At 37.9% G+C, this 24109-nt stretch overlaps 1 protein-coding gene across 1 annotated transcript in view; it reads right to left on the reverse strand.

The window, feature by feature from the left end:
- Positions 1-21503, reverse strand: part of nkain2 (sodium/potassium transporting ATPase interacting 2) — a 271975-nt gene extending 250472 nt beyond the window's left edge. Inside the window, exon 1 of the mRNA XM_088626942.1 lies at positions 20193-21503. Coding sequence (XP_088483068.1) covers positions 20193-20246 — 54 coding nt within the window. The 5' untranslated portion in view covers positions 20247-21503. The remainder of the gene's footprint in view (positions 1-20192) is intronic.
- Positions 21504-24109: the final 2606 nt, after the last annotated feature.

Raw genomic sequence — 24109 nt, forward strand, 5'->3', positions numbered from 1 at the left:
ACAACAAACTCTATAATGTCAAAATGAATTTCTACAGATCCTCCTAAGTTAATTATAAATATTAAATAGAAAATAACTGATTGTACAAATACAGTATTCACCACCTTGAGTCAATCTTTGGTAGAGGCACCACGGGCAGAAATTACAGTCATGGGTCCTCTTTGATAAGTCTCCACCAGTTTTGAACTTCTGGACACTGTACTTTTTGCCTATTATTGTTTGAAAAATTGCTTATGTTCCTTAAATTGGATGGGGATCGTTGATGAACAGCAATTTTCTACTCCTGTTACAGACTCTCGATTGGATTGAGGTCTGTGCTTTGACTGGGCCACTCTAGAACATTGACTTCCTTGTTTGTAGTTCAGGTGGGGAGCTGCGTCAGCATGCGTAGGCTGCAAAGGAACAAGTAATGGGTTTATTCCATGCTGAAAAGAGAGGAAGGAAAACACAATGTTTCGGCCGTGGAGCCTTCTTCAGGTGTGAAAGTGAAAGTGAAAGTGAAAACACTTCAGGTCACACCTGAAGAAGGCTCCACAGCCAAAACATTGTGTTTTCTTTCTTCTCTTTTCAGCATGGAATAAACCCATTACTTGTTCTTTGTTTGTTAGCCACTCGAGTGTGGTTTTGGCAGCATGTGGTTTTGGGTCATTATCCTGCTGGAATCTCCTCTCCAGCCCCAGGTCTCTTGTAGACTGCAGCAGGCTTTCCTCCAGGATTTCGCTGTATTTTGCTGAATCTGTGTTGCCTTCTACCTTCACCAGCCTTCCAGCCCATGATGCCATGATTTCACCAATGGTTTACATTTTGCCACTTGCCTACGAATCCCAGGTTTCTGAAGTACACTGGCAATGATTATATGCACAGTTACTCCCCCATCTCAGCCATGGGAGACTAATTCCTTTAGAGTTGTCACTGGCGTCTTGGTGTCCCCATCCCAATCTCCACCAGATCCTCAGTTTATGAGGATACCCCCATTGTTCTACACATATTCATAGTTATACCATACGTTCTCCATTCTTTATAATGGGACCCAAGCCTGCATTTGGAGATATTCAGTGCCTTGGAAATTCTCTCACCCTTCCTCCAACTGGTGCTTTTCAATAACCCTGTTCCAGATCTGCTTTGAATGTTTCTTTGTCTTCAAGAAGTAGTTTTTGTTGGGAGCTGTACTAATCAACTCTGGGGCCATCCAGAGGTACTGTAGGTCTTTTTCACTTGAACTCATGTTGCACACAGATGAACTTTCTAAATTGCATTAGAGCCTGCTCAGGAGCATCACAGCAAGGGGGTAAAAACAGTACAATGTAATCAGTTATTTTCTGTTTTAAATTTCAGTTAATTTATGGGTATCTTTAGAATTTTGCTTTCACTTTCACATTGTAAGTTTTCTGTGTTGATCAAGGGAAAAAATCCCAATTAAATATATTATGATTCCATAATGTAACACAATAAAACATGAAGTCAAAGGGCATAGATAGCCACTGTACTAGTTAGAGACTAAGCTATGACAATCTGACTGTGTAAGCTCCCAAAGTCATACATGTACTGTAGCATATACAGTAACTGACGATGGGTCACCAGGCCTGGATGGGTTTGACACAGCATCTGCACCATTGTCTCGTCACACTACAACGATACTTGTGTCTTGCCAGGCACTTGCAGTGCTGCGTATGAGAGTGAGTGCTAAGTTTCCTTTAAAACACTGTAGATCCTGCAGCATGACAAAACATGATTAGCCCTGAAGGCTGGGAGTGTCAGAGGAGTGCACTCATGTCATGAGGCATAAGAGTTGAATTACCTTTATTTAACCAGATTCAGCAACTGAGGACATGTTCTTATTTACAGTACATTGATGTCCTGGATGGTACCCAGTTTTGCAGCAGGGCATTTAATAGCAGCAATCTTAGTGACATACCTTGCTCAAGAGTACAATGGCAGAGCTCCAGCTGGGATATGACCCCGTAACCTTCCAGTTTCTACAGAACTGCAACTACACACTGACTGTCATTTTTCACACCACCTGTTCCAAATCGGACGGGCAAAATTATAGAATAAATGGCAATACCAAATTATAAAAGAACAGAGCAGTTCCACTGTGGTTGGCAGACTCAATATTTCTTTCATAGCTTAGCAGCCTCGGAGAAGAAAGGGTTAATCATTTCCTGGATGAGACAGAGCTTCCTTTCAGAATAAGGAATACAGTAAGCACAAACATACATAAACATTTGTGTTGTGTTAACATCAAATTGAATTTAAATTTAAAACTGTACTGGCATTTGATGAGCACAATTTATACTGTGATGAAAGTACTGTATGAGAGAAATGGTCTGCCGCTTTCTTTGCAGGCTTAAAGAATAAAAGGAAAAAATACCCGCTTGAAAGTGAAAGATAAATGGCGTACTTTTTGACACATTCCATAAACAGAGATTTAGGATTAAGTCAAACTGCTAAATGTACTCTTCTCCAATCTTTAATAATTTCCTACACTTGAAAAATATACCCTCATAATTTCTCAGCTTTGAAATGACTTTTCCTTTGAATTACAGTAAGTGTTTCTTCTTATAAACATAAAACGTATGTTGAAGAGTCTATAATTTCTCAGACAGATCACCTATAATTTTCTTGTGTACTAAGAACACACCACATTGTTGTTATTGACCTAAAACCTACATTAAATTTTAAATACTATCCACTCTGAAATGGAAATATTATAGTTTTTAAAAATGTTATTTTCCTTTTGAATTTAGTTTTGTCATGCTATAAAAGAATTGATAAGGCACATATTTAAAAAAATATTTTAAAATAGCCTGACTTCGAGTTCATTTTGGTGGCTTTCAACAAGATAAGTACAAATAAATAAAAGCATGGTAGTGTGACATCAGATAAGTGCTGCAAAAGGACAAAAAGGCTTTTAAGATCCAGTCATGTTTTTTAGAGATTCAGGATGAATAAAGTATATGATTATTTCATCAGAAGTAATTCACAGTTCAGACACAATGCCAATACTCAAACACTTGTCAGGTGGATGGAAAAGATTCAACTAGAATCCTGTGCAGGATATCCTCAAGTGACATTTTGCCGACAGGAGTTAAGCATATAATTTGTCACGCCCCAGGGTGCCAACAAACATTATCCTTAGAATTTCAATTCAAGAGGCAAGAAAAGCGCTATAAGGGAGCTCATATCAGACAGCCCCAGCTCTGAACTCTTCATCACTTCGTAAAGAAACTGGAAAAAGTACATTCATGTTCAACCCTGAAAATGCAATACTTTATAGCACTGCCTCAATCAAGCACGTACCACTTGCAGACAAGTTTCCATTTCAATTTCTTTATATTCCAAGTCAGTACTCAGGTGTTTGAAAAGGCAGATTTCATTCCCTCTGGCTGTCCAAGCCCATTGTGTGTAAAGGTCAGTATGAAATGTCTCATTACAATATCAAATTTATATTTTGATTTATTCAAGCTTGGGCCTTAAAAGGCCAGAACCTGGATCCCACAGTTTAGAAAAGCCTCATAGTGGTATTGAAAGAGCTTCACTTTCAATAATTCTAGTGATTTAGGTATTTACCGTATGCTTTCTGTGGGTTCACAGATTTTAAACCAGCATAAGTCAACTGAAAGCTCCAACAGTAAATTAATATTATGTGTTTGATAGGCTCAACATTATGGTGATGTATTCATCACAGCAGGTCTCTTTTTGATTTAAATATTTTTTTAACAAAACTGAGCATTGACAGAAATCCAGCTCCTTCACCAACAGCTCACAGTACAATCAGAAATGAGAGAGCAGTGTTGCATCACCGTGCAGCTTTTGCCAGTGACCAGTACAAAGGCAATGCTCTAGACATCCATGTTTCAAGACGAAGGCAAACGCATTTATCATCAAAGGAGCAGCAGCAGGCAACCCTGAGATGGATTCAGCACTGCATTGTAAAATGGTCAAACTTGAAAGATGGCACACTAAGGGGAGAAGTGTGTGAAAGTACAGGGAAGTAACTTTTTATCACTCTTGTTACAAGACACATTAAAAAGTATTTTCCCTCGGGGTACAGAACATAGAGTGAAAGACCAAGATCCTTCTTCATAAAGCATGCAATATGATATATGAAATTGAATAAAGTTAAGATAATTACAATATGTTTTGTCGCGCTAAAGAAAATGAAATCTCAAACTGCATCGAAAAAAACAGATCTCAAAAATGGATGAAAGCATTAAATGTCGAGGATGAAAGTCTAGAATATGTGACAATGCGGAGTGGGAGGCGCCGCCACGAGCACTGGTAAAAAGTCAACGCCCCGGGCGAGGGGCCAAAAGAAAGTGTACCGCTGTGCATCGCAACCTCCAGGCTGGGTTTACCCCGTTTTACGGGGTCAAGTCTGGAAGAACAGGGCGCGTAAGGCAAAAGCAAAACAAAAACTTAGTGTGTGAAAAAGGTGTGCCTGCCCCGGTGAAGATGGTGCAAGGACTACCAGTGAAATGATCCTCCCCTTACGGGGATGGCCCTGCTCGTCCCCTTGGGGGGTGTCCAGTGTGCCTTTATAGAGTCCACACAGCTGGGGCTCATCCTCTAGCAGCCAGAACAGCTGGACTACAAAGGTGAGGCGTCACCCTTCATCCAGGGCTCCGCCTCCACACTGGACACACCCCCGTGTCATGCCACAACTAGTATACAACTCAAGCACTACACTAGTTCTTGCACCTACGGTATTTGTATACAGTACCTCCTCTGTATCTGCATCTACCCAATACATTCTGTCACGTCCAGGCTTTTTTTTAGACTTTTAGAGAACGGTTTTCACTTTGCATGTGAGAAGCCTTTTGAGCACAAGCATTGTATAAAATGTCATATTTATGAGTCTTAGACGTTCTGAGTTAACTCCATGTAATTGTGTTAAGATACTCAAAATTAACACTTTAAAGTTTAGCTGTAGCAGAGTTATAGCCACATACAGAGGAACAAAAGCAGGCAGACTAAAGAGCACAGAAGTGAAACAATGATAATGGCACGAAAAAGTGTTAAAATAATCAGGAGGGAAAATCCTTATTGTTCACAATCACTGTTACCAAGTTTTTCATTCACAAAATAACTTTTGATAAAGATATAGATCTACAACAGAAACATTTTGTATTTAACAGCTTTAATATATGGCTTTAATTTTTTAGTTACTCTTATTCACTTCACATATTTAAAAGATTTTAAGTAATTTTTTAAGTGAACAGATTTAAGCACACATTGCTTTGTGTGAACTGTGGCTGACAAAATACAAATGCAAGTTAAAAATATATTCATTTTATGTGTCTGTTACAACACTATTATGGACGGAATACATCAGTACATTTAACTGGGGAGGGAAACAATCACATTACAAATGTGTGAGTATTTATTACTGTTATTGAACTGTGTTAACACATTATGAAGTGATATAAGAGGAAAAATGTTTTCTAGCAAGTTGGCGGTGAAGTACAGAGCTTGTAATAACAGCTCAACAATAAGCTGCAGCAGTTATATTTATGTGAACATGCCAGCAAACAGGATCCACTCACACGTACAAATTCAGGACCGAGTGCCAGGTGATGGACAGAGCATTTATATGCCCCCCGAGGCATCTGTAAAGCCAGCTGCTTGTCGTCAGCCCTAATAAACCTCCCACTCTGCCCCATTGTGTCTATGCCAACATCCCGATCACACACAGCCCGCTGCCTCGATTCACCCGTGGTGGGCTTAAGAAACCTTTACTCTGCAACAGCAGCCTGCTAACTCAGAGTCCCTGTCACAACAGTTATTACAGTACAGGTCTTGGTTTCTGGAAGAAAATGTCTTCACTATTTGTACACTTAGTCTTCCCTGTCCTGTGTTTTCAAGTGCAAAGGATAAATCAGATGTGCGCTTGTTTTAAGTTGACCTCTGTACCAACCACGACATTTAAATGAACAAGAACATTGACTCACACTAACAAAAAGGGAAACATTAACATTTAAGGGAAAATCATTTTTGAGTTTGCAATATTACAAATTTCCACAACTTCCCTGTCAGATGTACACAGAGCAAAACTGCTCAGTAACAAGCCATATGTATGAATGTCAGAGCTGTGCACAGATCTAAGTTAAAAGATTATCACCATAAACTCTACACAAGCACAAAAAACCCAAAAGGCATGCTACTGTACTTTCATCAAGGCTAATGGCATGTTTGCTGCCCTCAGTTTTGATCAAGGTTCTTGACACAATGCATCAATTATGTTTGAACATGACACAGACACCAGATTCATGAGATCAGCTTCAAATACTTAGTTTTAGTGTGAGATGGCCTCCCCAAACACCTGACTACACCCTTAGGAAAGCACTTACAGTCCTATTAGATTTTGAAGTTTTTATTTGAGATCTCCTCCCTTGTTACCTCCCACAAACCTCTTAAACATATCCTGGTTCTTTACATACAAAGATCATAACAACCAGTGTTACAGAAATCTAAAACAGGCGCTGTATGTTCACACATTTTAATTTTAGTTAAGATCAGAGTTCTTCTTATGAACATTTGGATACATCCTCAAGCACTGCTTTGCAATAAGCAAGTCTGCAAGAAGTCAAAAGCATGATGCTCTACATCCGATTGGTAGAGATGGGTATAGATATTCACAGTATTACAAAGAAAGATACCTCTGCAACATTACAATCATACATGACACCGTCTTTCCTAACCTGATTACTAATCCCAAGACTATCAATAGTCAGGCTTCTACTGATGCAACTGGCTGAGTCGATGGGAGAGTTAATCGGCATAATTCTGGTTATAGAGCACTGGCTCACATCTGAAATCTGGCAAGGCCAAAGTACTGCTGATTATTTCAAATGTAATTTATAGTCTAAATCCCATAATTACAGAATAATTTCTACATTTAAGCTGCTTTGAACTAGAGTTTACTGTTATTTTTCGAGTTAAATCAGTTATTGAGATAAAACATCCATTGTTCATGACATTTCACAGATGCTTCCACCATCAAGACATTCATTTAACATGTCACAGGCTCCATTGCCCTGTGTTCAGCACCAGAGGTTCAGCCCCATTTAGAGCTGTTAGAGGACTATAAGTTTGTCCCTCACCAACAACACTGCAAGCCTGCAAAAGGCTGAAGCTGTAGGGACTGCTTGTTGGGTAGTGACACGACATAGACCCACACCCTTGATGACAGAACTCTTCACAGATTTAAACTGACAGTACTTTAAATCAAAACTACTCAACAGTCAACAGTCACTCTCCATTGTTTGTGTTAACTGGTCGATACAAATAAATATTTATATATATTAATTTGTATATACCAACCAACGCTTAACCAAAAACAAACATAAAATGGGGTGGTATTAGCTGTGCACGTCTTTCAGAAGTTGTTTCATAATACATTCTTATTCTGTCACCATTATGAAAAAAATGTTTTATTCTTTGCTATTAATGTGATAAAAGAAAAGAAGATGCCACTATAAATGATCTTGATCTCTTGAAAGTACCTTAAATGAGGTATAGCTGATCTTGAATGCTATCGATATAGTAAATTGTGATCAAGCTTTTACAAAAAATGAAAAAATACACTGAATGCATTTTAATTCTACTTTCACACTATACAAATGGCAACAACCCTAAACAAACCAAGCATGATCTATAATAACCTGACATCAAGATGGATAGCCACTGTTGCATTTTACCCAGGTTGTAGGTGCCTGGAAGAAAGTGTGCAGGACAACATTTGTGTTCATATATCACTGCCATTTTGAAATGCATTTTGAATACTTTTCATGTGGAGCCTGACGCAGTGACAAATTCCATCTCTTATTTTCTCAACTGCACCTCATCGGCTTCACAGTCAGAAATACCTGTATTTGACTGAAAAAAAATTCAGTCTGAAAATGTGCATGTTACTTTCACCCTCTGCACACCATACACCATAATGGTGGAAGATCAATTACGCCACCTGGCTTTCTTTTGGATAGACTATTGGTTAGAACTAAACTAAACTTTTCTCTTGAAAAGCAAAATAATTTCCAAAACCTCTTTCATATCTGCTAATGCATTATAATTTCCTTATCATTCATTACTCTATAATTTTGTCCTTTGTTATTACATGGCTCAATCAAGCAAAAAATTATTTAGAAAATTAAAATAAATTTATAATGACAGAAGAAACGGATGGTCAAATTTGATGTTTATCTTGTAGCTGTTTAATTAGGTTAAACATAATAAAACTTAAATACAGTTTATCTCGATGTATTAGAAAGTATGTTTTCTTCATACGAACACCACTGGTTCTATGGATGCATGAGTTATACTGCAAGTAATGGCCAGCATCTTCATCACCCTCAAACCACAACAGGCAGCCCACTGAAGCTCAGTGTGAGCCTGGCCAGTACCTGAATGGGAGACCTCCTGGGAAAGCTAAGGCTGCTGCTGGAAGAGGTGCTAGTAGGACCAGTAGGAAGCACTTAACCCGAGGTCCGTATGATTATAACGCCCCAGTATAGTGATGGGGACACCAAGGTGCCCATCTCTTGAATGAGGTGTTAATCCAAAATCTTGACTCTCTGTGGTTTTGAAAAGTCCCAGGGCATTTCTCAAAAAGAGTAAGAGCATTACCCTTGTGATCTTGCTAAATTTCTCCCTGGCCTCTACCGGTCGTGTCATCCTAATAATCTCTGTCTCTGAACTGGCTTCACAGCTCTGTTCTTCTCTACACTTAGAGCTGGTGCGTGGTGAGCATACTGCCTTAATAATCATGCAACAATCCAAGACACCTTTTAATAAGTTGCACAAACGTATACTGTATCTGCAGTTGCATTGAAGACTAAAGCTATTGAAAAGGTCTTTAATCCTAACCGAACAATTATGCATACTGTAGATGTCCATTGCCTATCACATTATACACTGTAGGCCTTAACAGAAACATTCACAATTACATTCAGTAAATTACATACAATAATCACTCATTCTATACAGATACTGTACCTGTAATTGTTAAATCACTCTTTATCCCAAAGCACCACATGGCACTTTACATGTAGGACGATATCCACTTCATCCACCAATACAAAACATTTTAAAAACCCCATTCATGCCTCCCATTGCATTATAATTTCTTATCATTCCTCTCTCTTCCTAATTTTGTTATTACATTGCCCATCTGTGGGCTTATGACTGAAAATCTCTAAATCAGAATCCCCCTAAAAGGCAACTTGCAGCAGCTATTATCAAACAGTGGCCCCACTTCACAGCAGACAAGGTAAAGAATATCGTTTCATTATTTGAATTAAGGGGGGATTTAGAGAAGCCACTTTGTACAAACTCAGAATGCAATATATTCTAGTCTCCTGGCTCACATCACTACTCGTACAGACAGTACAACACCATAGACTGGTACAAAGTTAAAAAACACACCTTAATGACCGAGCATTTTAACATATTAAGCAGGGAAATGGCCCATAATCTCCTGTTAAGTAATGATAAAATTGTTACAGATAAAGGTTGGTATGTAAAATTGCAATGAGATGTTTTGAAACAACTACTTGAAGTCTCTTTGCAATGTACAGTATTAAACGTGACATTTAACTCATTTTTTAAGTTTTAAAGAAAAGTATAACTAACTTTTCTACCAATGGTGAACGAGGTTAAATTAGCTGAAGAATCTGCTCTTTCCAGGCACCCATGACTCCTGACATCCTGTAGCATCTGTGGTGTTGAGCAGGACTGGCTGTGTTCGTCCTCCAGCAGCTATTTACATTTGGAATCATGTCCATCCGGTTAATGCAATTGATGTAGCTGAGCATTTCACCTTCATTTACGTGTCTTTTTTAACATCTGTTTCAACGTCAAGATGAATTGTTTACAATGCAGATCTTTCAAATTAGGGATATACAGTAAAAGAGTAAAAATACCTGTCAATTATAATTTTAAATAAGAATGCTAAAAATAACAAATGAAACAAAACTGGGATAAATCCAACTTTATATTTGTTATATTTAATTTTAACCAAATGTTAGAAACATTTCTAAAATGTGTTTTAATTTAACATCTATCAATTAAACTGAACTTTAATTTAATATTCCATGAGTTAATTTCAGAGACACCACACAGCAGTGCAGATCTGATTTATGTGCCAAGACCAAAAAACTGATTAATCTAATTCTGTAATCTATAATGGAATGTAAATAAACTTGAGTCTCCAAAGACATTTTGGTACTATCCAGACATTTACCTACAGTAACTTTGTTAAGATGTATAAAAGTTAAAATGTTAGAAGAGCCATTTAAGCTTTTAAGGAATCAGCAGCAACAAATGGAGGTCAGCTGATTCCTGTTCTTTGCATTCCACACATCTCCTTCAACAATCAAAGGCTTGTTCTGTTTGACTGACAGATCTCTGTGGCATTACCTGTCATCTCTCTGCCTGCGAACACAATTTTACTTCAGTTCTCTGGCCACAAGTACCTCTGAGGATTTGTACATCTTTGCAGAGGCTGGCAAAGGGCACTTGAGATGCAAGTCACATTTTTTTATTTTGTTCCAAAATGGTTTAATAATTCCTCTAATTGTGGAAAATGGACAGATAAGTCAATATAATTAACATTTTACTGACACAGCATCTAATGTTATAAATCAAAGTCTGTTCAGGATTGTTATTAATGCATGAACACAAAAAATGAGCCATACAAAACCTGGACTTTGGGAATAGACTGTTAAGCTTGGCATATATTGAATTACAGACAACAAGTTTTGCAATAATCCGGAGGTAGCATGCCACAAGACGAACTGTGCTGTGATAAAAGAAGTCATGCATTTCCTTTTTCAAGTAGGATATATGGATAAAAAACATTTCAAATACAGCCTATATTGTTGTTTTGTAAAATATGGTTTCAGCAATGAGAAATAACAACATAGATAAAGATAAAATAGAATTTAAATAAGAAGCACCTTATACATGTACTGAATGTATTTTTTTTTTATGGAGCAGTTGTTTATTCTAAATGCATTTCAACAAATGGTTACATTATGGCCACATTGAACAGATATCTAAAAACATTTTAAATGGAGTACCTCAAGTACAGTAGGTACCGTAGTTGTGTCAGCATGCGTAGGCTGCAGAGGAACAAGTAAAGGTTTATTCCTTGCATGAAAGAGAAGAAGGAAACTACGTTTCAGCTGTGGAGCCTTCTTCAGGTGTGGAGCCAAAGAAGGCTCCACAGCCAAAACGTTGTGTTTGCTTTCTTCTCTTTTCAGCATGGAATAAACCTTGGCATCTTAATTTGAGTTGTGATACATTTTAAAAAATTGAAAAAAATCTTGAATTCAATACAATGTATTATACCGAGGAAAATAGCTATTTTGATTTAGAAAAATGAAAAAATCTAGAACTGAGTTCGTGATCCCTTAAAACGAAAAAGGAAACCATCCCATCATGTAAGGATCTTTAAAATAATTATTGTAATACTGTACCTTTTCAAATGTATTCAGACACTCCTGGAGTGGTGGCTGTTTTGCAGTGTTGGAGTGGTTCATACACTCACATGACTTTGCTTTAGTAAAACAAATACATTACAACAACATACTCTAAAGCTCATAAAAAGTTTGAGTGATGATTAAAATAAAAGAACCAAAAACATTGGACCCAGCAAATCAAGATGAAAAAGTATTCAATAACCTCATTGGAAAGGAGAATCCCAGAGCTCTCCGCCTCATGCTGGAGACAGAAAAAAGACCAGATTATAGAGAATATACAGTAGGCAGTGTGGAGAATATCAGGATAATTTGCTAAAGTAATCTGGAGCTATCCAGTTATTGAATGGTATGAGTTGTGTGGTGTTGGCTGCAAAGGAACAAGAATATTCCATTCTGAATTGTACACATGATCTCTTAGCTGTTGAGACTCCTTCAGGTGATATCTTTCTAGTTTTCAGCATGAAATTAACAATTACTTCCTACTGAATAGTTAGGGAATGTTATGGTCCAATAAATGGTTATGTTAAACAAGATGAAGAAGTCTTCTGTACAGTATATCTACAGGTATATCAACACTAGGATAAGTTTAAACAACACTGATTATAAAAGAAGCACAAGACAAAATGGATGTAGTACCATGAATGAGATCAGCAAATACTGAAGGAACTATCATTCAAATTCCAAAGAAAGGAAAGAAACATGGGTAACTATACATACTGTTAAAGTGTTCTTCTAGCCCCAGCAGAATGTTTGCAAGATGTAGATGGCTGCTGTCGACCTCTTATAATGTTATCAAGCTTTCTTTGAAAGAATCAAGAGGACATATTGGTTTGATTTTTACTTTCAGTAACGTAATAAAATAATAATAACATAATAAAACAATGCATAGAGTGTTAAAGACAATGCAACGATTTTAAGAAAGATTTTTATGTGATCCACAGGAACAGTTTATGGTGAATACTAAGATCATGTGGAGTACCTCAGTACATTTACAATTCTATACCAGCTACAGTATTTCTGCTTGCAACAATGTCAGACAAGGTCTTGTAATATTATGTTTACTCTTCAACAACACCACTAACTGAATAGTGTGCCCCACAATTAAAGATCAAGGAAGCAGATGCTGGGTGAAGACACCCATCACAGCCCTATACTATCTAGATCTGGACATAGATGACCTGCTTCTCTATACTAACAACCATATGCAGGTCCAACCAGGATACAGTCCACCTGAGCTACACTTTATCTACACTGGTCTACGGGCCAGAATGTTGGCAAACGAAAGGAAGATGAAAACCAACTCTCAAACTTCCACGCTAGTCGCAGTCTGCAAAAAAAGATGATATTTTGCTTCACAACTATCTCCAGTGAAAAAAGCTTTAAAGTAGCAAACAGGAAGACACAACGGTACTCAAAAGAACAGGTGGACTTGGGACAGGAATGTCCCCAGATAGGGGACAGCACACCGGGCTCAATAAGGAGGAAGAAGCACCGTGGGGTGGAGCTGCACAGACAGGGCACCATGGGAGAGCTGGGGCCGCCTCTTGCTCAGCCAGCACATCGGCGGGCAGAAAGAACAACAGACGCCACTTCCAGAGCCCGTTCATTTTGATTTATTTTTTTTTTTAAAGGGCAAGAATTCATTTAATTATTTCTGGAAATGAATTTGGAAGTCTCAGTCTCAAAATGTTAATTTTAACTATATGCACAATTTATAATATAATTAAAAATGAAAGACATTAGGTACCTTGTTATATTATAAATACAAACATACAATATGCATTTTAGAAATCTTATTTTAACTGCATTTACAGATACTTGGACGTGTGTCAGGATACTGTATACTTACTGTAAAACAAACAAATATTTTGTTATCTTCTGCTGATTTAGATAAACAGTATATTAATATATTTAAATATATTTGCTACTTGAAATTATCTGGATAACTAAAAAACATTGACTTCATGCTACTGTAGAAAGTAGGTTATATATCCACTAGAAGAAATCAGCACTGCTTGCTTATGAGACCAGTCCTTTCCTGGAACAGAACAGCAATAAGAGGAAGAGCTCGGACCTTTTTTACCTAAACCACTGATAGTGCAGTCATTACACTGAGGAACGTACTTTATTTTTTCCACAATACTCAAAATATGAAATTGTACATCTGAGACCTAATTTAATGCAGCTACAGATTAAATCGTTTGAAAAGAACTCTTCAATGCTTAATACATTAAAACCGGATGTCGGAAGCTTATACGATAATGATAAATAAAAAAAATATTTGCACATAATGCATTATAAATGTCATATAAGTCTGTGCTGTATGTAAATTTCTATTACTTTCCATCAGATTTTTAATTGAATTTCAAAATCGTTCTCCTAAAACCAAGATTACAAGTTATTTCGAGATTAAGCTTTGATTCAAGGACAAATTGCTGGCAAACATTAATAAGATAAAAATATTGAGTGTGACCCTTAAATGTATCTTTCAAAGACTGGATAGTTATCAACACAAAATCTGGCTATGCAAGAACAGTATCCCCATACTCAAGGAAGGGCAATGCAATTTGTATTTCTGAAGTCTTCTGCAACCAACTTGTAGAAAAATGTTTGACACTTAAGAAAAACACTGCAGTGCCAACAATCATTAGAATCAGTACTTATGGGGAAATGTTTTATGCGCTTCTAAAAGCCATATTCCAGCACTACTCATAAAATACGCAGTTCATAGTAACATGAAATTACCATTATTAATTAACAATAAATCAGACATTATAACATCCGAAGCACACCTTAAAAGAATGAGACTACACAAATATGTGCTCTCTTATACGTCATATTTAAAAAACTCACTGACTAGGAATGTCACCCCCATTAAGAAGAGCTCAACAAAGTATTGCTTCAAATGTAATGTCATTTTTATCCCACAGAGAGCACCACCATGCACTATAAAGGACCCTTTTTTCCAGCACTACTGGGACCAATTAACCTTTACGAAACTGAATAAAGTTGAAAAATAATTTCTGTCCAGCTACTTTTATGGATAAGCAATGAACAGAGATGTGCATTAAAATACAACTGCACAGCACAGCATTTCACAAGGCAAAAACCAATGAAAAAAATAAGCATCTCTAAAGGTCAAGGAAATAATCCGCTATCAAGCTGGACATTTTACCACCTTAAAATCCTGTTACATTTCATTTCTGAAATATATTGGATCTCAGCAACTATACAAGTTGTACAAGTTGAAGATGAATGTTACAATTCACGCTTCTCTGCTGTGTTTCAAAGCCTACTACTTTATACTACTTATAATAATAATAATAATAATACTAATAATAATAAAAAACTTTATTTTATATAACACCTTTAAAGGTGGGTTCTCAAAGCGCTTTACAGGTTGACAATAACAATAAATAAGAAGAATACACAAAATAAAACACAATTTCAATATATAGAGGAGACCGTGGATGGTGGTACTAAGAAAAGCAGAGGGGTGAAGAATGGAACCATTTAAGTAAAGGCTCTCTTAAAGAAGAAGGTTTTGAGTCTGGATTTGAAGGAGTTTAGAGAAGGTGACTCTCTGATATCCTTGGGCAGAGAGTTCCAGAGCTTGGGGGCATAACAGGAGAAGGCCCTGTCACCCATACAATGTAGATGGGCTTGGGGACAGTAAGGAGAGCAGAATTAGAAGAGCAAATGTTGCGAGGTGGGGAGTAGGGCGATAATACTTCAGACAGATACTGAGGTGCCAAGCCATGCAGAGCCTTATAGGTGAGCATGAGGATTTTTAAGTCCACACGGAATATGACCGGAAGCCAGTGCAAGGACTCCAGGATAGGAGTAATGTGAACACTTGCACTAGACCTGGTCAGGATTCTGGCTGCTGAATTTTGGACATACTGCAGTTTGTTCAGAGTAGATTTAGATAACCTGGCGAGTAGAGCATTACAGCCGTCAATTTGAGAGAATACAAATGTGTTGATCAGCTTTTCAGCCACAGTTAATGATAGCATAGGACGCGGTCTTGCGATATTTCTAAGGTGAAAAAAATATGTTTTGGCAGTATGCTGCACATGTGGGTCGAATGTTAAGCCAGAATCTAATATAACCCCAAGGTTTTTCAATTCTGATTGAAGCTCAAGCACAGAGCCATCTACAGATAGGGTTACAGGATTGGCTTTACAAAGTTGATGGGGGGTGCCAATAAGCATGACTTAAGTCTTGTTGCAGTTAAGATGAAAGAAGTTCTGAGTCATTCAAATTTTTAGGAACACCAGACTTAACAATACCAATTTCAGACCTGTGCCCATTGAGATAGACAAAGAAATACTTATTTGAAATGTACATTTTGCAGATAAATTTAATGGCAGTAACCTTATAAATACATTTTAAATATGTGCAAAATGTGTTTTACATATTTTTGTGTAAAGCTTTTACTTTTATAATGTGTTTTTAAATTGTCCTGAAAGCAATATAATGGGTTGAATTGAAAAACCCACATCCTGACGCAGGGGTGAAGGTAGTCACAGTGGAGTCCAGTGAAGATCTGAGATGAGTTGATGTTTTTAAAAATAGCCATTTTTGTAGAACACTGAAGGAGACGCATACAAAACAAGGTGTATTTCAGACAGTGACCTGAATTGCAACAGTGTTATTGCCTTACGTTTTATACTGTAGAAGACATTTGATGCTGCCGCAATACCTATTTAGCTACCTGTAACGCCACCGTTAACAAGAAATCCGTATATTTATAGTGCTTTTAAAATATGCTTTTAAAATATTTCCGAATCCCTACATACTGTATAGGAGGAGACCCACTCTACCCACCGCTGAGGTGACATGAGGAACTGTAGGCCAGACTATGAATACATTTTAAGAAATAACTAGTTAGTCACATCAGTGCGTTTCCTTGGTGTGTTTCCTTAAAATTTCAGTTTTATTCCACACCCTGCTCAAGCCAAATGAAAAAGGGACCTATACCCTTTTGGGTTCCCATTGTATCAGTTCATTTTCATTTGACCCGTTTTTCGCCTCCTGTCATATCCAAACGACAGGGATGATATGCAGATTAACTGCGTATAGAGCTCTCAGGCTGTTTTCAGTGAAGAAGTAGGAAAATGTGATAAAATGTAGGCAAGAGTATTGAATGTCTCTCATCATTGCACTGACCAGGCCCTGTCTTGCTTACAATAGCTCTTCAGATCAGTGATCAGGGCAGGAGGTAAGAATTCTCTTGTGTGATTCAAGAATTCTCAACGAAGATAAAATGTGCTTCATAGTTGTCATACATGGGAAATGAGATGAAAGTTTCTGAAATAAAAAACTATAGCGGAAGTGATATATTGGTAAAGTGTGTTCTTTAATACGAAAAATAATAACTGAAAAGGGGATTTGTTTCCCTGGAACACAAATATAGACCCAAATTTTCTAATCTCAATTCTAATTTGAGATGCAGCACAAAATCAGGATTCTTTTTGCCAAAAATTAAAATACTTTAAGCCTGTAAAAAATGGGAAATTTTATGATGTGTATTGTATTCCCTAGTTCCCATTTTAGACATTTTTGTGTGGATTGTATTTCAAATGTGAAAATCAAGCTTTTGAAACATGGACATTCAGAAGCAGCAGCATCTCAAAAGGGAGAAAAATGCAGACACCTGGAAACAGTCATCCGCATATTGTATAACTGCGAGTTGACCACCCATGCAAGATTGTGTTGCACTGAGCAGAGGGTAGATGGGAAAGATGGGTTCTCAAGATGAGTAACAACCTTGTTTATGGATTTAACTGCTATTTTTAGTTTAGGTTTTCTTTTTAAACCAAAGTAAAACAGCTTAGGGCTGCCGTTCAGCTTAATTTAGTGAATGGAAAGATAATCAAGCAAAGAATATTAGCCTGAACGTGAAACAATGACACTGTTATGCATTTAACTTAAATATTTTCAGGAGTTATATTTATACTTTGTTTCAATGAAGACCCTTTTTTTTTCTGCATTTTCTGACATTGACAGTGTTGCCTTTTATGGTACACCTGTCTATGTGAGTGGCATTTAATTTGTATCAGGGCATTGGTACACGGTGCTCTTTGTATCTGGATGGTGTTATGCAGAGCAATTTGTATCTCGGCAGCATTACATGGTTCTATTAGTACCAGGACAGTTTTTCACAGCAGTTTTGTATTTAGACAGCTAGCCAGCAGCCATATCACTCCGCAACTCACAACTAGCAACCCATTGAAACTAAGCAGGTGTGAGCCTGGTCAGTACCTAGATGGGAGACCTCCTGGGAAAAACTAAGGTTGCTGCTGGTAGAGGTGTTAGTGGGGCCAGCAGGGGGCGCTCATCCAGCAGGCCACGTGGGTCCTAATGCCCCAGTATAATGACGGGAACACTATACTGTAAACAGGTGCCATCCTTCCGATGAGATGTAAAACCAAGGTCTTGACCCTGTTTGGTCATTAAACATCCCAGGGCGTTCCTTGAAAAGAGTAGGGGTGTAACCCCAGCATCCCATTGGCCCTTAATCAATCATTATCAATCATCTATGAATTGGCTTCATAACTCTGCTCTCCTCCCCACTGAGAGCTGGTGTGTGGTGAGTGTACTGGCACACTATGGCTGCCGTCGCATCATCCAGGTGGATGCTGCACACTGGTGGTGGTGGAGGAGAGTCCTTACCTGTAAAGCGCTTTGAGTGGAGTGTCCAGAAAAGCGCCATGTAAGTGTAAGCAATTATTATTTATTATTATACAAAACACTATTTGTATCACTATTATGCAGCACTAGTCCTTATATCAAATTCACACAAATTAGCTTTACATTTCCCTTTATGGTATTTCTTTTAATGATAAAAGCATTTCTTAATGCAAATGGATCATTTTCATTGAAAAGAAACATTGCCTAAGCACAAGATCAGCCACAACATGCAGTTATTATTGGTAATAAGGAACATACACACACTTCACCATGTGGGATTTTAACTCAAATTAACAGAGAATGTAGATGCTTCTGCACTTGTTACACCTGTCTTTTCAAGCCACAATCACACCTATCACTAACAGAGTTACTCTGAGTATTTATTTACATAGAGGTACTGTAGCACGTTCGGAGAGTAGATTGAGAGAATTTGTTTTCAATTGTCAGATTAGTTTTTTTTTGTGTTTTTTTTTTGCATTAACTGTATCATCTTATCTCTTTTAATTATGTTGGACAGCATTTTATAGAACACACCCACAACAGCGTAATGAGAAAAAGGCTTACTCAACACACTCACTGTGCTTGCTCAGATCCCAGCAGCTTCACACTGGGTGGGCACAAATTCACATTTCCATGTCAATTACAGTTTACCACAAAAAGACAGTACATAATGAAATGAGCAAAACAGCACTTCTTCCTCTCTTTAAGGACATACAGTGAGAATGGTTTCATTTGAGAGGAAACCACCTTGCTATCTTGGATACCAGCAGAGGCAGTGAAGGACTGACTCCAGCCAGATCCTTTTAACACAATTTGCCATCTTCACCTTCTAACTCTGAGGCTCAGGGTAGATTATTATATAAAAATAGGATACCATTAATATAGTAAGTGTGATTCCTTTAATATTGAACCAAAGATATAGAACAGTCTTAATCTCCAGTCCATTTTGTTATGATCTTTCTGGCACTATTTACAAGCTGTACATTATAGTGTACTTTCTAAAAGTTAATAAACAAACATCATTCTTCAGGTAAAGCATGTAATACACCATTCTCAGCTTCATCCTGCCACAGCGCACACAGGTATAAAAACACACACATTCCTCAGTATGGCAAAGCAGAAAACAGCAGTAGAATTCCTTTAAGAATATGAATACATTTGAAAAAAAAAACTCGAAAGGATGCCAGTTCTTTCTTCAGTCTTGTATATTTTTTTCCCCACAATGATAGAACAACCCCATGGGGTGGAAAAAAAAAACATTGTCATAGAAGAGCTAAATTAATTTTAGTGCCCTCTAGGGAGAAACTATTAATATTTGAAAAAGACAGCGCTAGTCGCATAGATGTTATAAGGCAAAAGAGTGATTTTCTGAAGTTAGCTGATAAGCCGTATTTGAGGTCACGAAAAACATGTCAGAGAAACGAAGTGTGTGCAGTTCCTCCTTTCTTCAATCTTAGAACTAATCCTAGGATATGTACTGTACAGTAAAGGGAGATATTACCAAGGTACTGAGACTCTCGATACTGTGGGATGCGTGTCACCCTATAAAGCAGGTACAGGTGAAAGTCTTCTTAAAACCGTAACGCGATGCGTCTTTTACTGTCCACTCGAGGAGCTTTTTAAAAGGCTCGTCTCCTGTTCACTTCGCTCCCGGGAGAAGAGAGCGGTTTTTTGTACGATTCTCGGCTCGTGCAGCCTCGATAGCTTGCAAGAGGCGAGGAAGGACACGCCGGTTTCTCCTCACTCGAATGCAATGAGCTCCGCGTACCCGTTCAGGACATTAACGCTAAAGGGTTTGCCCTGTGGCAGTCTCCACTAGCACCAATACTTAAGCATCACAGTACTGCTTAGGGAAATATGGGAGTTAACATCAGTAGTCAAAATGTAAGCTCATGTATGAAACAAAAAAAAGAAGAGTTACGTTCTCGCTCATTATCGGTTTTGCTGCTGTTTGAGAACATCACTATTGTTACATAATAACGATAACAACATTGCCACAACTTTACTTTTACTTACCAGTTGCATACTACATATAAAGACCAGTGTGCACCGGCCACTGCAACAGCCCATGATGAAAAGCTCAAGTGAGGCTTGCTGTCCCACGTGGATCACTGTAACTCCAAAATCCAGTTTGATGCCTGATTCGCCAAACACACCTGGAGCCCAGAGTTCGTGAGTGACCACTGGGAGCAAACGACGCGCACTAGGACCGACTTGGCGTCACACTAATCATCAATTAGAGCCTTTCTTGTCGGCATACCTTACTCCTCGTGTATAATTCTTAATTGGTTAGGCGGTGGCAGCACAATCATATCCAGTTATTACATTCATAAACACATGGAATGTTTGTACCAGTTGTTACTGGTAATTTCCGAGTGGCTTCTTTCACAGACGGGCAATTTTCAACTGCCTACTTCGTCCAGGCTTTATCCCAGTGCAACGGCTTAGAAACAAAAAAAAAAGTCAACTGGTTTAAAAACGGGATTGTTTGCGTTCTGTTTGCTTACATCTCTCGAAAAAGAAGACCCGTTCTACTAAAAAGAGGCTCATATTTACGTCTATCTAAAAAAAAGTAATCCTCATTTAAAAAAAGGATGTCAAGGATTCATAAACTCTCTCCAAACGTCCATGTCATTGCCCCTTCTAGAAATGAACAATGTCAATCTTCCATCGCAGTCTGTTGACGAGACAAAGGTGCATTTGCATTATTGTTTACGAATATGTAGTGGCTTTGATTGCTGCTCTCTTCCCGAATAGGTTGTCTAGGTCGCAGGATACAATAGATTTTATTTTTTTCCCCCAATGGAAAGATGACAGCAAGATGCCAGCTGTTACCTTTAAAAGTGAAAGGGAAAAATAGCAGCGGAGCCAAGAGCAATAGTAACACTAAGTCCCCCCGTTAGCTGTGTGATTTCCTACTGCTATCACAAGAAGCAGTGTGGCACAGAGAAGGATGAACAGGAGAGAATAATAGTCCGTGATCGGCAGAACTGAACAGTATGTTTCTGGAAAGAGAGATGCTGCTGCGCATCTCAGTTGCCGAATTCATTACCTCCTCACGGATCCTCTTTATTCTCCTACTCGGTTAAAGAAAGTAGTTGGAAGTAGTAAGCGGAATTCAGATGAGCTGCAAATAAACGGGAGCCGGGAAGAGTCGCGGAGCACCGTGCGCTGAGGGCGCCGCAGCCAGACCCGCCATCTGATGCCGCAGATGGAATCAAGCGCACGCAGTGTCACCCTCGGTGGGGAAGCGGCGGGGCTCCTTTGCCTCTCACCGAGCTCCAGACTGATGTGATACAGGGCACAGCTGAGGATATGGCCATCCAAATCCACGGGATTAGCTTTGCGCTCCTTTTTCCCGGTGGGCGGGGGTAAAGGAGGCTTGGGTGTTTTTCTATTATTATTTTCCATTAGTGGTGTTATTTTTCCTGTCACCTGTGAAATTTATGTTTGCCAACAGGCTGTACTTGGTTACCGATTGTTAAAGGATCACCGTCAAGAGTGCTGGTCTTTCATTTACAGTTATTTCTGACATATTACATGGGAACTCGTTGTTCGTTTGTTTGATTGTGATTTCATGTTACCATATAGGTTATGTCAATGATTTATTTATACGCTTTTAATGATGTGCTGTAATTTCCAAAGAACTAGCGTTTTTTAAATGATTTAAGTATATCTTACCAAAATATTTTATCTGTCTCGTAAATGCTAAAGTAAATTAAACATTTGGACTAGGCTCGACTTATATTAACATTCTTCTTTACTGTTTAAAAATATTATTCAAAATATATACAATTTTTGGAAAAGTTCAGATGGGAATATACAATTGCAGTATTACAACAAAATGCATTTTATTGTGTTATTTTGGAGTCTTCGAGTACAGGTCAAGGAACGTGAGGTTGAATCTTGAATCTTCAGGTTAAGAAGGTGCGTGTAACTTCACAAGATATTCCCTAGTTTATTCTAAAACACTTTGAAAAGAATCCTGGATCGATCGGTAGTTTGGTGCTATTTTTTTTAAAGTTTTGTGGTGGATCAATTAGCAGATACTGGTCAGCATGCCTCATATTCCTCATTGCCGTTTTCCAGCAAAATCAGGAAGGAAAATCAAAACTATGTTTCTACAATTGCTATATATTTCTTTTTTTTTTAAATCAGAATGCATAAAATGTAAGAGGTTGAAATGCATTAAGAAAAGTACAGTATAAAGGGTGTTTGGAAAGTGGGGTAATATTTTCAGAAAATGTTAAATCAATACTCATGTCTGATACTACAATACCGTCTCACCAGAAATGCATGTGTAATTGCCATCTCACTCATTAGAGGGCATTGGCTTCCCGGTGAAAATGGCAATATGTATGGATCATGTGCTTGAGCAAAGAAGGAGGATTGAATTCCTAACAAAGAATTGTGATTGCAAGTAGGCTATGAATATTTACAACAGGATGAATAAGGTTTATGGGAATAACCATGACCTAATTCAGTGCATATAGTATGAGTGGCTGAAAAAGTTTAAAGAAGGACAACCGACACAGATTATACTACAAGGGCTGAGAGGCTAAAAATGGTAGTGCATGTATTCAGTGAGCTGTCCAGATCATTAATCTAAATAATTCGATTTTTGTTAGGAGCATTGCAAGTGATCTAAAAAATGTGCACACATTTGTATGTATAGCATGAAAGCATGACATACAAACTGGATTTAACATTTTCAGTGGTTTAACTGAACATAATGACATAGAAGAGGACTCTTTCACTACCATAATCAACAGTAATGAATTATGGATGCACCAGTTCTTATCCAAAACACATTGCTACTCATCCATCTTGATTAAAAAATATCCAGTCAGTCTCTAATTTAAGACCATGATACCCTTTGATAATTGATAATAATTGATTATTGTATCTCCAGCCATAAACCAATATGGGTTGGAACCTGTGTGCCAACATAATTTTAAAAAGTGCATTAAATATCTTTCAGAAACATGGGGTGTATAGTCTCTGAGTGCACAATAACCAGCCAATCAAGCAAAAGTGTAAAGGAGTGCACAGTTCATGGGAAGGTCTTGGGATTTCACTTCTCAGTGGTTTATTGTTAGGAGGGCTCGTGGTACTGTAGGTACAGTACAGTAGCTTAGTTTGTTGCTAATTGACTCCTTTAACCCAAAGGTATCAAACCCATCTGACCAGATTTGATTGTTTGTTTTCATTAATATTATTTGTGTTACTCATTACTGTCTCTGTATGTGCTATTTTTTAGCATGATTAACTGTAATTATTTAAAAAATCACAGCTGTAATTGTTGCACACTACATAAATCTATGTTTTTAAAAATACTGTGTGTTATTGTGTAAGTGTTCACTGTCACCCCTCGCAATAAAGAAACTCACTTTACAATTTGTTGCATCTTCAAAGAGTCTTCTGTTTTTATCCATTTTGATCTCAGATCCTTAGTTATTTTACTGTTATGTTTATTTTTACATCATATTGGCAAAAAAGGTGTTGCAAGTACCAAAACCAAGAAATTTGATAACAAAACCAAATCAAATGAGGAAGGCATTTCCTGAAGTGCCAGACTGGGCAGAGGAGGGATAATAGTCATAAGACATTTGCACAACCTGAACTTAGCTGCACTGTGCAGTTGTTAAACAGTTAGCAATTTCTTTTTCCACAATCATTTTTATGCAAAGACACACTCCCATAAAACTAAACCTATGACAACATCAAACTTGGTGATTGAGATTGGAGGCATATAATTGCAAAGAGAGCTGCGTGTGCCAACCTATTACAATAACATTACAAAGTCACACCTGCTTCATATCTGGGCTATGCAGTCTCAAGCAAGACAGGAAATGAGTCCCAACCAAACTCTGACAACCCTCCTACCAGAAGGGCCAAACAAATGTTCTTGTTGGCCATGAACTGACATGTCT

This window comes from Lepisosteus platostomus, chromosome 3, assembly GCF_059453375.1.
Source record: "Lepisosteus platostomus isolate fLepPlt1 chromosome 3, fLepPlt1.hap1, whole genome shotgun sequence".
NCBI lineage: Eukaryota > Metazoa > Chordata > Actinopteri > Semionotiformes > Lepisosteidae > Lepisosteus > Lepisosteus platostomus.